The sequence below is a fragment of the Plutella xylostella genome, chromosome Z (genome assembly GCF_932276165.1).
Source record: "Plutella xylostella chromosome Z, ilPluXylo3.1, whole genome shotgun sequence".
Taxonomy (NCBI): Eukaryota; Metazoa; Arthropoda; class Insecta; order Lepidoptera; family Plutellidae; genus Plutella; species Plutella xylostella.
In genome coordinates, this window is record NC_064012.1 from 9,144,704 (window position 1) to 9,162,444 (window position 17,741).

General features: G+C 36.1%; 2 protein-coding genes across 3 annotated transcripts in view; one reads left to right on the plus strand and one right to left on the minus strand.

The window, feature by feature from the left end:
- The window catches only part of LOC105380494 (frequenin-1), a 122,297-nt gene that overhangs the window by 98,888 nt on the left and 5,668 nt on the right, over positions 1–17,741 (plus strand). For both annotated transcript variants that reach the window (XM_048632680.1, XM_048632679.1), the window contains 2 exons: positions 11,391–11,415; positions 11,788–11,836. In XM_048632680.1, coding sequence (XP_048488637.1) covers positions 11,391–11,415; positions 11,788–11,836 — 74 coding nt within the window. The remainder of the gene's footprint in view (positions 1–11,390; positions 11,416–11,787; positions 11,837–17,741) is intronic.
- On the minus strand, positions 5,502–7,806 carry LOC125491217 (adhesive plaque matrix protein-like). The gene is made up of 2 exons (XM_048632678.1): positions 7,703–7,806; positions 5,502–7,465 (listed from the first exon to the last, which is right to left on the minus strand). Exons 1-2 carry the CDS (start codon positions 7,715–7,717, stop codon positions 5,723–5,725), a joined length of 1,758 nt encoding a protein of 585 aa, XP_048488635.1. The 5' UTR covers positions 7,718–7,806; the 3' UTR covers positions 5,502–5,722.

Sequence of the window (17,741 nt, forward strand, 5' to 3'; positions counted from 1 at the left end):
AAATGCAATTAAATTGTGGGCAGTTCTTGAACTTTTTGGGAAAGCGCTCTAGCAAAGCAGACGCGCTTTTTGAACGACAAGAAACCAAGTTCACGCAAGCACTCGATTGGAACCGGGCGCGGGGCGTGCCGAAATTTGTATAGGAATTATAATTTTTGACACTTCCTTTTGACACGCGCAGTACGTACACTTGGGGAATCTAGTGTCATGGTTTCAAGAGTAGACGGCAGTTCATCAATAATGAAAGCATTTCATTGTTCTACTGGCTGTGTATCGTATAGTGTAGGCACAATTCATTTTGTATACGTTTGGCAAACACGGGCGACGGATATGAACCGCATTCAGCCACAGTCAGTTGTTTCCCGCAGATCAGACCCCTTAGCATGAATTTTCATCGTGAACGTGAAGTAGAATTCATCGAGTAATTTTGTATGAAAATATGAACAGCGCCCCTGGCGGTCGGTAGAATTCATCGTGTAATTTCACGTCATGTTTACGATGAAAATTCATGCTAAGGGGTCTGATGATCACAATGATGTATCAACTTTAATTATGCGGCCTGTGTCCTGCGTGTTAACTGTGATGTATTGTAGTAACTTTTCAGCACTCATGCTCGAAAACAAGATGAGAATTGCCAGAAAATGGGTCTTAAAATGTAACACCATAGTGATAGAAATATATCACACCAGATACCTAGGCAAAATTAATCAAGAACCTATCCAGGTACTACTTATCTTCCTTATTTTATTCTTTGTTAAATAAAATTGATTATTATTATTACTTAACGTTAAACAGATGAAAGGAAAGTAGGTATGACGTAACCTGCATCGCTAATACGTTCTAAAATTAAATCGGTATTTGACCTTTAAACGAGTTCTCAAAAATATGTTTGGTTATACAGGTGGTTCTCTACCTATGGTCTAGGTTACAAAATTAGCAAAGTTTGTTGGGTAAGGTTTTTTTTTCTGTTTTGATTTCTGAAATTCCAATTTAAAACAGAAATGTTTTCTGGCATCCTTCTCCGGGGATTCGAATTTACAGTATCTATTGTTGTTTGTTAGTTTGTTACTAACTGAGTGACCGATACAAAAGAAATATTATTGAACTGACTGCTGCTCTACAGATTGTAGTAAACTACTTTTTATTTTTTTCAGTATGAGCCTTTGGTATCTCCTATTCGGTTAACTGTACGACTTTTGCAACCCTGTATAAAGATAGTTCGAGCTTAGATCTAAACTCCGACAATTAAATAGCAGAAGACAACTTTTGTAATATACACTATATTTCCTTTTTTAGTTGGCAATATTCTGATGCGCTGTCAAATGTTCTGTTTTCTCTGTTTAGAAGTAATTTGGTGCTTTTCTCACTTGAACTTTATTACTTATTTATTTAGAGCCTACTTATGCTGGCCACAGCTATTTTATATTATTATAAGAATCCCTTACAAAAGCCAAGATTTGTATTTTTCCACTCTATAGTATAGGAAATAAAATAACAGAACAGTGCCTACAGAATCGGGTACAGTAATTTAACGAATTGAGTTTAAATTAATTATTATAATATATATTATCGGCTAAACGTGTACACCAGCAGTGAATATGACATGAGAGATAATGTTATGTATTGTGCTATGTTTAAGTGTATTACGTTACCTATGATTTTAACGGGAAATACGAGTTTAAATGCAGATAATATGAAAATCACTGCAATATACAACAGATTTATTTACTACCGTATTAAAATTAAATCCTACTAAAGCTTTCATCATATTTTATGTTGTTAAACAATGTTGCAATGTTGTCTTGCTTATTAGATATAGAGATCCAAAAGTACTTACTAGAAAAGCCAGAAAAGGCATTTACCTAATTTTAATTAGGATTTCAAATGTATTAAGTGCTTACCTCTATATGATTTAATTAAACTTCATATAGTTACATTCTTTCTATATTAATATTGAGGTTCTGTAGTCTTAATAATACCTAAATATATCCCGGATGTGTTACCACCATTAATACACTAGAAAGCTTCACTTTATAGATATTCAACACCAAAGCTGTGGTAAAACAAATGAGTCGTCGTACCACTATCTCTATCGATGCCAAACCCATAAAAAAAATGTGACATAATTTGATAACTGCAAAATAGGACGATCTTTGAGTTGCAATCATGTGATTGTTGATGCTACTGCATACTGGTAAGAGTCAAATTTATATGAAATCATTTAGGTGCATGAAAGGTGCCTCCCCGATTGACGCATTAACTATAAAGTTCCTTAGTACAGTGGGGTTACCACCATCGAAACAATAGGCGTGTCGACAGTATAACATTATCAAAGATTTAATGACTTTAGAGGAAAATACACATTCAAAGGATTTAAAAAACTGATTTAGTTTTATTAAAAAAATTGAGATTAATAAGATTTTCAATAAAATAAAAGAGTAAAATACTGCAATCGGCCATTTTGACTGAAACGCCAATCACAGCGCATGACGTCATACTTATGTACGCTTCACTGTGTTTTGATTACCTTACATACTGATTGCGCGTTACGATTGATATAAATATTATATTTGTTTTTGTGATTTATCGACTTTATAACACGAATCTATCTTTAACAATGGAACCAGGTTTTGTTAAGGCAAACAGTGCAAATTTGCCCAGGATCGATTTATTGATGTTGGGCGAGTTCCTTGCAACAAATAAAGAATTTTGCTCTTCCGAATTTAGAAACGTGAAAACCTCTTTGTAAGTTTATTTTATTAGTATTTATCTTTAACTCTCTCTCTCTCTCTCTCTCTCTCTCTCAGCCTTCTGTAGTCCACTGTTGGACATAGGCCTCTCCTAACGATCGCCACCCCAAACGGTCACCCGCCATCTGCATCCAGCGGCTTCCCGCTACCTTCCGCAGATCATCAGACCAACGGGTTGGGGGGCGACCGACACGCCGTTTGCCGACGCGGGGTCTCCACTCCAGAACCTTTGTACTCCAGCGGTCGTCGGCTCTGCGGGCTACGTGACTAGCTACGTTATCTTTAACACTAGATATAAATATGACTAAGTAGCAATCAAACTCGTTTTAAACTCGTAGAAGTTTATTTCGCCGAAGAAGTTTGTTTCGTAGAAGTTTGTTTCGCCGTGCAAGCTTTAACCATTTATCTCTTATTATTTTCTTGTATGGGACATGTACAAACACCTTGTTGGGTGTCGTTATTGATGTATTTTGCACTGAGGCACTGCACACCACTTATAAACTTTAGAATTCATTTATAACACAAAAAATACGCAGTGTTTGTTTACTTTGCTGTTGTAAACAAATTTGACGTACGTAAGTGTGACGTCACACACGACGCCATGACACGGCGAGCTGTTTTCGCGCAGTATTTAAAAATTATTATAAAAATGGCTTTAAATTTCCAAAATCTTAAGTTTATTACCGAAATAAAGGTTTTGTTGTAAACAATAGATGGTTATCTGCATTACGGAAGAGGATTTCAAAATCTTTCGCCTTGCCTATTCTGAGGACTCTGACGTAACTTGTATGGATTTGTAATCTACCTAGTAATCTTGTAAGTACAACAACAACTTAGTATACTTTCTGGCTAACTGAAATAAATATTTAAAAAAACATATTCTTTATCATTATTATCATTATCACTATGTCTATAATTATTATTACAACTATCACAGAAAAACAGATATTATTTACATAATTGAACAGGTGACAAAATACATATAATAAAATAGTTAAGTAATAGTAAATAGAATAGAATATGCAACAATTTACGCGATAAAATTTCCCAAATAATCGAAGTATTTAAAAAATGACCGTTACCAAACTAGGTAAAATGATACATGGCGATAAATTATAATTAATTCCAGAATTTACACTATTTTATACACCTATAGTCCAGTCAATAAATGACTCAAAATTAGGTGTAGAGTGCGTGAGCAGGTAACTAAGCGATTTCTTCAGAAACTTGTTCAGGGGGCTTAGGTTGTTAACATACCAAAAGTCCTGACTCCTAGGTGATGAGCTGGGGGGAGGAGGGGGGGATAAAGGTACGAATTTTTGGTTTTTAGCTTATATCTCGAAAACGGTGCATCGGAGAGAAATATTTTCAACTAATGAAATAAAGTTCTTAAAATTATCTAAAACTTTTATATCATATGTTATTTTCTAATTCCTGACCGTTTTCGAGCTATTACCCTCGGAAAAAGTTGAAATTTACAAGAAAAATGTATTCATGTCAAAACATTCATAAACATTGCATCATATTGTCTAAACCTATTGATAAATGAAAAAAATGAATAGAAAAGAAGTTGTAGATTTTTAAATTCCCTTTTAGAATATATATACATATGCTGGTTAATGTCCAACCCACCTAAAGGTACAGCTATTTTACTCACACTTAACGTTACTAATTCGGTGAGCTATGTCAGTGACTTTACCAAAATGCAAGTTTAAAATAGCTCTAACTTTAGGCGGGTTGGATATTGACCAGCATATGTAATATATTCTAAAAGGGAATAAAAAAATCTACAACTTCTTTCCTCTTCATTTTTTTCGTTTATGAATTGGTTAAGACAATATGATGCAATGTTTATGAATTTTTTGACATGGATACTTTTTCTTGTAAATTTCAATTTTTTCCGAGGGTAATAGCTCGAAAACGGTTAGTAATTAGAAAAAAACATATGATATAAAAGTTTTAGATAATCTTAAGACCTTCATTTAAGTAGTTTATAATATTTGTCTCCGATGCACCGTTTTCGAGATATAAGCAAAAAACCAAAAATTCGTATCTTTATCCCCCCCTCCTCCCCCCCGCTCATCACCTAGGAGTCAGGACTTTTGGTATGTTAACAATCTAAGCCCCCTGAACAAGTTTCTGAAGGAATCGCTGAGTTACCTGCTCACGCACTCTACACCTCATTCCTTGACTGGACTACTACCTAACAAAATCATGCGCGTTCCATTTCATGCCTTTAGTCCCAGCTAATGAAGGTAGAATTTTCCACACGAATTCAGATCAGAATAGGGAAATACGCTGCCAGGCTTACAGCGGGGGGGGGACTGGAGGGTAATTGTGTTAAGCCATGGACGTGTTTTGATTTCTATTAGCCACCCACCGAAATATCGATCAAACATTACTGCCAAGAGAGCGAAAATTGTGCCTACATTGCAAACAACTTCACATGTATTTATGTAATTTCTAGAAAGATTAAAAGAAGCACAAACATGAATAAGTTAATCATTAATTTATAACGACATAATATTACGTATAGCTTCGTCATTTCAAGTTTATTTATTGGATTTATAGTATTTGAGTCGGTTTCATAACGATTTCTCTCTGCCTCTGTTAGGCACATTTGGTAAACCTGTTCTTCGTTTCCGCTAATTTGAATATCTAGATATGATAATCAGTTACCTACATGATGTAAAATAACTTCACTATAACAACAAAAACATATTTATTTTTTAATAAATTAAAGACATGCAGCATAACACTTTTTATGGTATTTACAAAACAACAAACATTCGCACAGCAGCATAGTTAAGATAAAATATTCACAGTTCGCGATATTGCAGGATAGTAAAATGTAACGTTTACTAAAATTATTATAATAGAGCCTCGTAATGGAAGTCATAAAAGCTTACCAAAATAAATTTATATTTACACACCTATAGTCTAGTTTGGTGAAAGCGTTAAGTATGTATCGTTCATTTCTGATCGCTGATCTTGGATACGATATCCTGTAGCTGTGAGTTCTTCTTGTACTTGACGTAGTAGACCTCTGGCTTGGAGGGTTCCGTAGGCGCGGGCAGCTGCTGGATGATCGGTGGCTGGGGCTCGGGCTTCTTCGAGAGCACGTAGATCAATGTCTTCTCTTCAGTCTTAGCAGCCAGTTGGTTCTGTAGTTGTTGTTGAATAAGGGCAGCATTGTTATTGGTCTCCTGGGACGGGGCCTTAATGAAAATAATCTTGTAGTCTTTCTTTGCGGGCGGTGCAGGCGGCAGGTACTGAGGGGATTTCGGCTGCTCCTCTATATCTGCTGGTGGTACATGGAAGTACACGTGCTTAGATACGACCGGTTGCACTTTAGGGAGGGCGTCATAGGAGTGAATTTCGTGAGATTTCGTCAACTCAGTCTGCTCGTAAGGCTTGAGGAAACTCGTGCCATCTTGTGCGGGCAACAAACTTTGCGATAACTGAATTTGTCCAGTTTGCACATTGTTGTGTAGTTGCACGTTCTGATAGCTGTCCGAGGACGCCTGCGCGCCGTGCTGGACTTCGTATTGACTCTTTTCAATGTACTCGTGTCCAGCTGATTGCGTGTGTGAGTGTACGTGCGCGTTGGCTGATTCTCCACCAATCACAACCTGATACCGGCTCTTCTCGACGTAAGCGTGTCCTGGCGCATGGCCCTCGCTCGCATGGTGGTGCTCGTCGACATGGTGGGTCACTGGCCCTCCGAGTGCCACTTCGTAGTGGCTCTTTTCTACGTAAGTGTGACGTGGAGCTTGAGCGGCAGGTTGAGCCTGTACGTAGTTCACCTGAGGGCTAGGCGCCTGTGCGACCTGGCTGTATTGAACTTGTTGCTGCACAGTATTCGCTGAGCTAACTTGAGTAGCTGCATTATAGACAGAACTCGATGCACTGGCAGTATTATATGCAGGGCTAGGAGAGTTGCTGGGGCTGTAGACCAGATTTGTTTGACTAGCAGTGTTGTATAGTGGAGCTGAGTGACTTATTGTATTGTAGACTGGACTCGCATGACTAACAGCGTTGTATACAGGTCTTGCTTGACTGACTTGTTGATAGACCGGACTCACTTGACTGACAGTGTTGTATATAGGTCTTGCTTGACTGACTGGTTGGTACACAGGACTTGATTGACTGACAGTATTGTATACAGGAACGGCTTGGCTGACCGTGCTGTACGCAGGTCTAGCTTGACTGACAGCTCCGTAGGCGTAAGCTTGTTGAGTATAAGCCGGGGCGGCTTGCTGGCCACCAAGTAACACCTGGTACTGACTTTTTTCTACGTATGCATGGCCTGGACTTGCCGCCGCGTTCACTTTGTACACATTATTAGCTGGCTGCACTGGATATTGGCTATAGCTGTAACTCGGGGCGGGAGAGTTTATTTGAACGTTTTGGCTAAATTGATTACTGCTGATTGCCTGCGGGCCGTGTGTTATTTGGTACTGACTTTTTTCAATGTATGTGTGTCCAGGGGAGGCTGCGGGGCTCAGTGTTTGCACTGCGTACTGGCTGGCCGGCTGGCCTCCATGCTGCACCTGGTATTGACTTTTTTCAATATAAGCGTGTCCCGGGGCATAGCTGTTATGATACTGCGGCGCCTGGCTATATTGGGGTCGATTGATTTGATTGCCGCTCGGTGCATAGCTCGCGCGTTGATACGAGTAGCCATCAGCCGTCACCAACAATATCCCGAGGACCTAAAAAAAGGTTATGGTTAATTCTATTGTAATAATAAACTAAACAAAGGAAATAATAATGCATAGGTTCTTAATTAGGTCATTCACTACACTACACTATGAGCAGATCATCCATTTAAATCACTTTGACAATCAATAACACTCTTATCCAAATGTTAAAATAGGCTTATATGGACAATTTGCCTCGTAATCACTGCACATTTCACACTTATTAACTAAATCAATCGTTCAACTAACCGCTAAACTCCACATATTTGGCAATCGTGACAACCTCAAGTCGACTATAACGAATTTGTTGTTGAAGCTTGCTCTTATATGCACTTTCTCCACACCTCGCCCGTCAATTTTGCATAAAGTAGATTTGGATTCCATAATAACGTACCCGAGGTGTTTAGGACTAATTCGTGAGACAGGGGGGAGGGGGGGGAGGACAGGTGACTTGTGTAACATCAGACATAGAGACTCGCCACCGTGTGACATGTGATTTAAGATTTGACTACTATGGAAAGTTATTTTACAAGTTGTTTCTCTTTTTTTCCGCTTAGATTAACTAGATATCAACCAGTTCATCACATAAAATCTACTGAGAGTTTGTATGATGTACCTACGTGCAATATTTCAGCGAATTTATACATTTACCTAGAGAGAGCGATCAAGTCGTATAAATCTAGGTACTTACACTGAAAATACAGCAGAGTTTGTGACAGACAAAAATTGTTCGAACATGCTACTTTCGCTGAAACTGTATTTATATATCAATAAAATAATGTATCAATATACAGATATTACCTAGGTAGTTTGTGTAAGTCATATATTAATAACACCAATTCAATTTGTCTAGACAACAACAACTTCTATAATTTCGATATTTTGAAAATTATCATCAGTGTTATATTATCTAGCACTAAATCTTCGGTATTAAAAGTTATTACTAACCTTTTTCAATGTAAGTGTGCATGTCTTTCGTATTTTACGATTATAATACAATAAAAGTCAATGATTCACTATGATTTTGCTCGTAAAATATGGAAATGTCATGAAATCTATAAAATAAACCTTCTATGCTGTATTTTTCTATCCTTGAAAGGTTTTCAGTGTTGCGGATATTAGATTATACGGTTTTCCTGTCTGTATATAAAAATAGAGAATTCCGATATTCTATAGGCAAGGTGAAGATTGCAAAACCACCTTATAAAAGGGAATAAGCAATAAAAATCTAATAACCTATTGGTTTTTCCTTAACCTTCATCGCACTTAGTAAAATAGGTTAGTGGTTTACGGTCTTTGAATGAAATTTTCATCATCAACCTATAATTTACAGTAATAAATCTCTGATCTCGAACAAAATGTAAAGAACTGCTAAACCAATGCAATGCTATGAGTTTATTACCTAGGAACCTTTAAAAAAATTAGGTATTAATTCTGAAACCGTCAAATGCCTTCATTGGAGCTTTGTAAAGTTTGGTTTTAAAAATACAATACAGTGCATATAAATATTATTTATAAATACAGTACAGAGTACAGAACTACAAAGCTTGATATCTGTTAAATTAACACAGAGCTCCTGAGGGACATGCGCTGTTTCAACTAAATGACAAAATGTTCGGTTGTGCAACTTGCATTTACGGCCAATTTCAACCATGTAATTTTGATTTGCTTTTGCCGTTTATTAAAGCTTCGTGTATAGATGTATTGGATGTAATAGTAGGTATGTTAATTTCCCCAAAATGTAGGTATCTAGACAAAATTATACAAAGCGACGACGTGACATGATCTTCTGATGTAACGGATGAGGGATAAATGACATTATCTTATTCTGATCTAATTAAAAAGAGATGACATATTCTCTGGCAGCATACCTTAGATAATATTAGAAATTGTAATCACATCCGGCTCAAACATTCATGGAAGTCAATTTATTGTTATTACTTGTTTGTCACGAACTATTGACAAAAACAGTAAGTTTTTCTAGGCAGAGGCTCTTTGTGTGATTGTTAAGCCGTCTCTTCGAAAGGTACAGAAGACATCAATACCTACGGTCATCCCCTAAATATGTATAACAACTGTAGAGTTAAGTAAGTATACATACACCTTTATAACCGTTATAAGTTATGCTTATGACAACCCCTCAACCGCTGGCCTCTTTTTTAAAGTACTTACCTATATATGATTAGGACTTAAATATTTACCAAAAAACCTGCTACCCAGCTGGCAAACTAATCAATAACTCATAACCTGTAAACTTCAGCCATACGCATTCAAATATAAAACCGATACGTAAAACACGTCTCACGAGCGTCGTCGCAAAAAGATCATAATTTTACGCACCATAAACCACGATCTCTTCAGAACTAGGGACGTATTCAGGCAGAAAGAAATCAATGAAAGGGTAAGTAAACAGCGTACCTAAATGCTCTAGTGCATAGCCAAAAATTACTTCAAGAAACACGCTAAGTAATTATATTTGTTTTTCATATCTACCGAGAAAATTTAAATATGTCTTGCCTATTAATTTCGGCTAAATTAAGAACAAAGATAAGATTAATCACGATAAAAATGATAAAATTACCGTTTAATACATCTATGTATACCCTGTATCATACACAGATAACCTCTTTTTTACAAAAAATCGGTTTAAAACGTTGTAAAGTCGTAACACAGGGGCACTCCCTGTGCCCCACCGCGGATGCGGCCGATCACTCACAATCACTCTAGCTTACGAAAGACAAAGTTTCGGAGCGTTGTTGCGCTAACCACAACTCTATTTCGTTGCATTTAACGTACCGATTATTACAGGTTACGGTTCGTTTTTCTGTGAAGCTAAAGTAACCCTGCTGAATTATATACAAGGAGCAGGTGTCCCTGTGTCGTCTGCAGGCACTTTGGAGAAGGCATTAAGCTATATTAGGTGGCTCAGCCTTTGTCAACTTCGACGAGGGTCGCCGCAGCAAAGTAGGACAACTTCCTTGGAAGATGATAATTTTAGCCGCCTGATGTACTCGTACTTTTACAGTTTTTGAAATGATCTAGTTTTATTCCTACAAAGGTAGGTATTTATTTATTTATTTATTTACAGTAATCCACAGCTCAACATTATTACTTATAAACCAACATAATTTAACTTAACATATTCCATTTAAGGATTATCGTTACGTTTAACGACAACATATTATATTACTAAGCAAGTTTTACATAATAACATGTTATAAAGTAAGTTGTAAGTATATAAAGCAAAGAAACAAATACCTACTCGGGTAATTACTGAGTTCAAAAAATAACAATATTAATAAAATAATAGTATCGTCAAAGCCTTAAGCACTACCAATCACTTTTTCAACATCACCAAAGGTTAACTGGTATAAAATGCTACTAGCATTAAGTTCGCCTCTGTACCAATTTATTTTGTGCAAAAAAATAAATAATAATAATATACCTAATATCAATCTCAATAACTATACCTTATCTACCATTAAATTGATACAAGTTAGACTTATAAATGAAAAGTTACTATCTTTTAAATTTTATAACTGCTTACCAGTTACCGGATGAAAAAGGTCAAAATATTGCCTGATTATTATAATTTTACGTCATTGACGATCCCAAAGCTACTCTATGAAATGTTTAAAAAACTGTTTTTTACACAAATGGTTAAATAGGTGTAAGTTAAATGTCGACGTTATTATTGATTAAATTCGGCTTTTGAATGTCCTTATAACAATAACTTATACATCAAACGCAGATATTTTGCATGTATTTTGACAGGTAATTTATAACTTACATCACTTTGAACCATTATAACAACGAGGACGGGTGTCAATAAATGCTTTGAACCCTCAATCAGTGTTAAACGTTTTAATAACATCGACAATGCCTGTAAATTGTAAACCTGATTATTGTTTTACATAGTTTTTTTTTATTGTTTCAGTTACGGAGAAGGAGATTCGGCTTTGGTGAGTACAATCGTTTCTACATAAGTAGCCGCCCCACACAGGCAGTGTCTGTAGTCTGTACCTCATTAATTATTAATATTCCTTGTAAATATTTATGAAACTATAGATAGGTACAGACTTTTTATGTGCAGATTATAGTCTTCTATAACAAAGTTATTTAAGTATTGCATCGTGTCAGAAACATGTGTAATGTGTAAAATAGAATTACACGGTGATTCTGTATAGCTCTAATGACTACTTAATTACCTCCCGAACAAGTGGATGATTCAACTATACTCATCTTGAAAACATAATAAGTCTTATTTCCTATAGTTTGCCCAGAAGTATTAAATAAACGAGCTATGCGCCTAAACTATAAACATTTTATTACAGGCACAAGGGCTTTCTGAAAGATTGTCCAAACGGGTTGCTGACTGAGCAGGTAAAGGCAATTTATTATTAAAATCTCTCAATATTTCACCAGGTTACCTTGTTTATAGCCGCGATGAGCGGAGCGAGCCTCCAACAGAATAAACTTCACTGAAAGAAGCACATTTATCTCACTAATCAGATCTGCGAAAATATTTGACGTAGGTAGGTGGCGCTCTCATCGTAAACATCGAATATTTACGCGCGTGATTTAAAAATGTTTAAATATTATTAAAAGTGCTCATGAGTAGAATATTTTAGTGTTTTTGTAATCAGTGTGATCCAACTCCACTCGGAAAGTGTTATCTAACAAAAACTGTAAGTACTTTGACCAAAACAGTGAAAATACAAAACTTTTATGAAACTAACTTTTACGGAAAATATAAATACAAAGTGAACTGTGTCGAAAGTGAAATAATCTGCATTCATTAGTGTGATATCATAGTTCACTCAAAACATTACAACATTGTGGCGAAGCGATACAAGTTAAGAATATACTTTTATCAGCGTCTGTTTTCAAATTTAAATTATAACGATATCCCGATACTAGCCAGAGCCATACCTGGTGGCCAAACTGGAAACTTCTTTCTACGTCGTAGTTCTGTCAAATTCTAAAAGAGGGCGCTAATAAGCTTTCTGTCATCGACCGCTTCAAGATTCATTTTTTCTGCAATAGAGGGCACCACGGGTTTTTAAATAGACGAAAATGGAGTGTGCTAAGTGTTCAAAGGTGTGTACACCAGAACAATTTCTGAAATGCGCATCATGTCTCGTAATCTTACACTTCTTTTGCGTTGACCTAACTGAGCCGGAGTACAAAAAGATGCGAGCCATACATAAATCCAAATGGAAATGCGCATCCTGCAAACAGCCTAAAGCAACCATAAGCAGCTCCAAATCACCCAACTCCAATGAAGAGGCTTCTTCAGGTAAAATTGATACAGTGGGAATAATGGCGTACATGGATAAACACTTCGCCCTACTAAACGACAAGTTTGATAATTTTAAAACCTCAGTCTCGGATCAGCTGGCGACCCTTACGAAGTCTGTCGCTTCGTGGGAAAAGAGAATATTAGACCTGGAAACAAAATGCGGAGAACTAACCAACTGCGCTACCTTAGTTAAAAAGCAGGACAGTGAGATGCTTGAGTTGAACGGCACGATAACTATGCTGCAGGACCAACTTAACAACCAAGAGCAATTCTACCTCCGTAATGAACTAGAAATATCAGGGCTGACTGAGACGAGCAACGAAAACCTAGTCCACATCACTCTACTGTCGGCGCAGAAACTGGGCGTCGAACTCTCCGTCTCCGACATCGACGGCGCCTCGCGCGTCGGGCCGCGGCCGACGCAGCCGGACGCGGAGCCGCGCCCCGTCGTCGTGCGCCTGCTGCGGAGCGCCAAGCGCAACCAACTGATACAGGCTGCTCGAGTGCGGAAAAACTTAACCACTAAAGATGTAGAACTAAGTGGAAAACCGCGTACAGTATACTTCAATGAAAGGCTCACAAAACACAACCGAAAGCTTTTTCGGGACACTAGGAACAGAGCCAAAAGTTACGGATACAAATTCTACTGGGTTAGAAATGGAGTTATCTACGTTAGAAAAGAAGAACAGAAAAACCCAAAAGCGATCCGTAATTACCACGAACTCGACTCTCTCGTTGGGCCAGCCCCTAAAGACGGGCCATCTCAATAATTATTGTACATCATTCATGGCAATACATGTAATAATTGTTATTATTTTCCAAATTTTTATGATACGTTGTAAACTTTGTAATTTTAATATTGTTACTCTATCTTCTGTTCCTAACCAAAAACCATTGAACGCCTGCTATGTCATCTGGTCTAACCAATTTGAATTGTTCATAATTTGCCACGAAAAACATGGAGTAAGATGTGAAGCTACTAGCTGTAATTATGCTCGACATACAAACCCAATCTATTATGCTGTTGAGCCACTCAATCTATACATCGCACATTATTTTATTATCTATATATATTATGTATGCAACAGAATATTTTTTATGTACTATATATCTTATGCTATAAACATGTATGTAAGTTTCTTCACCATTCAATATTTCCTAGTGTCAAATTGTCGATATTTTGTGCGTGATACAAATTTTTCCAAAATCTATAAACGAATGAACCAATACAGATGGCCACCATGAATATAGCTGATGATATTGATAACTCCTTGGTTATTCCTTGTCACGCATTAGATTCGGCTGAAAATTGTAAACAATTTATTAATAATGATTATAATTTTAAAATTCTTACATTTAATATAAGAAGTCACAGTAAAAATTTTGATAGCTTCCTTGTTCTTCTGCACCGTCTTGATACACCTTTCGATATAATAATTTTAACTGAATGTCGCCTCGGGCATAATCCAATTATTAAAAACATAAAAGGTTATTCGCACTTTAACACTAAGACATTTAGCAACCAAAATGGTGGTATAATAGTATACTTTAAAGAAAAGTGGAATGCCACAATTACCGAACCTATATTTAATGATGCAAATTGTCTTTTAATTAAACTTTCAAATAACTTTCACATCATTGCCTTATACCGATCTCCTTCTATAATAAATATAGATAAATACATGGAATCCTTAGATAATCTTCTCGATACGCTTAAAAGCAGCAAAGAATTAATATTGGCTGGTGATATAAATATAAATATTTTAACAGGATCAAATGATAACCGGAAGTCAGATTATTTATGCCTTATGTCAGAACATGGTCTAGTACCAGCTATAACTATACCGACAAGAGAAAACTCTTGTATTGACCACATCCTAGTTAGAACCAAGTGTGAATCGAAAGCTGTTGTATGTAAAACTTCAGTAACGGATCACGACATACCAATTGTCGGTTTTAAACTTCAATGTGAAAATGGCCATTCTTATTCATCAACACAGCAACGTAAAACAGATTTTTCAGCTGTTGCAGCTGAATTGGAAAGATATGATTGGTCCCACATCACCTGTAATAACGATGTCGAGGAAGCTTCTCAGGCGTTTACATCTCACCTTAATGCTACAATCGAAAAACATACTTGTGAAATAAATGTCTCAAGATCTAAACACATTAAAAAACCATGGATCACCCCGGGTATACTTAGATGTACAAGACATAGGGACAAATTACATTTAAAATGCAGAAAACATCCTAAAGATCCTAGCGCCCGGCTTATTTACAATAGGTATAAAAACTTTTGCAACAATCTCCTCCACAAAATTAAATCCGATTATGAAAACAAACTCCTTACTGACAGCAAAAATGATACAAAAAAATTATGGAGCGTCATAAAAAATATCTGTGAAATATCAAACACTAAAACAAATGCTTCAATTACACTATTAAATAACAAAGATACACCAAAAGAATCTCTAAATGAGTGCAATACGTATTTCACAACAATAGGAAATGATCTAGCTAATAAAATACTTACAGAAACTGGTCAAACTGAAACAAATCTTGCCTACTTGTCAAAGTCTAATTCTTCCCCAGCTTCCTCATTTTTTATGAACCCCACGGATAAGACTGAAATAATTGATTTAATTCGACAGTTAAAAAATGATAGCGCTCCTGGAATTGACGGAATACAAAACCTTTTACTCAAACATATTATACATACGATCATAGAACCCATTACTCATATATTTAATCTCAGTCTTTTGAACGGAGTCTTTCCATCTGTGTGGAAAACTGCATCTGTTACACCTGTTCATAAAGGAGGCGAAAAAAACAATCACTGTAACTACAGACCTATCTCCTTACTTGCCACTCTCTCCAAACTTCTAGAAAAGATTGTCAGTAAAAGGCTTGTAAATTTTCTCGAGACTAACAATATCCTTTCACCTACTCAGTTCGGGTTTAGGCAAGGGAAATGTACTGAAGATGCTGTACACACAATTCTTAATTCTATTTCATCCAAGCTTGACAAAAACGAATGCTGCATTGGTGCCTTCCTAGATCTAGCGAAGGCATTTGATACAGTGTCGGTCCCTATTCTCCTACAAAAACTCGAAAACATTGGGGTCAGAGGCATAACTCTAGATTGGTTCAGAAGTTACCTTACAAACAGGCAACAGCTAGTAAAAGTAGGAAGCAATTGTAGTGATCTCATGCCGATAAAATATGGAGTACCGCAAGGTAGCATACTGGGTCCAATTCTATTTCTTCTTTACATCAATGATATACACTCTTCTCTTCCATCCACCCTTAATGCAGAAGTAGTTTGCTATGCCGATGATACGGCGATTCTATTTTCTGGAAACTCTTGGAGTTCTGCAGAATCAAATGCTGTGGAAGGCCTTTCCAACATAGCAAAGTACCTATCAAGAAATTTACTGACCTTGAACACAACGAAAACTAAGTACATTTGTTTCCACAAGACAACTGCCTCACAGCCCAAAATATCTGTACCGTTAAAAATACACACATGCAATCGTCTGTCTGACTCCTGCTTCTGCGATAGCATCCTTCGAGTAGACGCAATTAAATATCTCGGCGTAATCTTAGACGAAAAGCTAAACTTTAATAAACATATTGATGCATTATCCACCAGGGCCAGAAAACTCATAAATATTATGAAACTTCTGCGCAATGGCGCTAACAAAGATACACTCCGACTGGTGTATGTAGCCTTGTGTGAATCGGTCCTCAGTTATTGCATATCTTGCTGGGGTGGTTCCTGTAAAAGTAATATGATCACTCTAGAAAGAGCTCAGAGATCGATCATAAAAGTTATGTACAAAAAACCTAGAAGATATCCAACCACTACCTTATATAAAGAATACAACATACTGAGTATACGGAAATTATTTATAATTAGAGTCGTCCTTCTTCAGCACCGCAAGACACTAAACTCCAGTAATTACAGCCAGCTACTAAAACAAAGAATATTTAGAATAGACACAGTGCCCGCCAATACCACATTTGCCCAAAGATTCCCGCCCTTCCTTCACCCCCATATCTACAACAAACTCGCTAAATCGTGTAACATTAAAGAGCTAACTACTAAAGCCGCACAAAAAGTAGTTTTGAAATGGCTTCACCATCTTAATTATTTTGAGACTGAAGAACTATTATTAATAAGGAAATAATTTAATCATTAACTTACCGCTGCTGCCCTTAAAATTTACTTCCTGCACTAAATTAATATACCTAAGTATATCATTATTAATATACAGACACTTACTTACATTGATTCTTCTACTTAAGCATAAGTATTATTAATATGTATTATTATTATTTATACTGATCTATCTATAAATATATATATATATATAAATACATATACTTTTATTTATTATTATTATTATCTATATTTTAGTTTAGATATATTCCATAAAATGTTTGGTTAACTACATTACTCCATACCCAACAATACATATTTTATTACTCAGTCGATTTATATTTATAAATAAGAATGCATGTTTCTTTGTTTTTAAATACCAAAATGGTTAATTTTTTGTTTAGAAGTTATTTTAATTTTAATTTAATTTTATTTTATTTTGTTACTAATGAATATAAGTCAACGAAAAATGTTCCTATGATTAGTCTTAGTAATTTAAACATTGTTTACATTTGTTTTTACTGTAAGTGCTACCTACCTTCTTTGTTAATATTATACCTTTTATAACCGGTACACCGGCATCCACGACACAGGCCGAGCCTAGTGTGGAAGCCACCAAAACTCGTAAATTTACTAACTCACACACTTCCAATTTAATTTCATAATATTGTACTTACTCATTTAAATTCATAGTGTTTAAATAAATATTTTTGATTTTTTTTTTTGATTTTGATTTTACAACTTCTTTCACCTGTGTTTTTTATGTATTGTCTTTTCGACGCTCATAATAATGTCATAAAGACATTACGACCAGTTAACTTTTG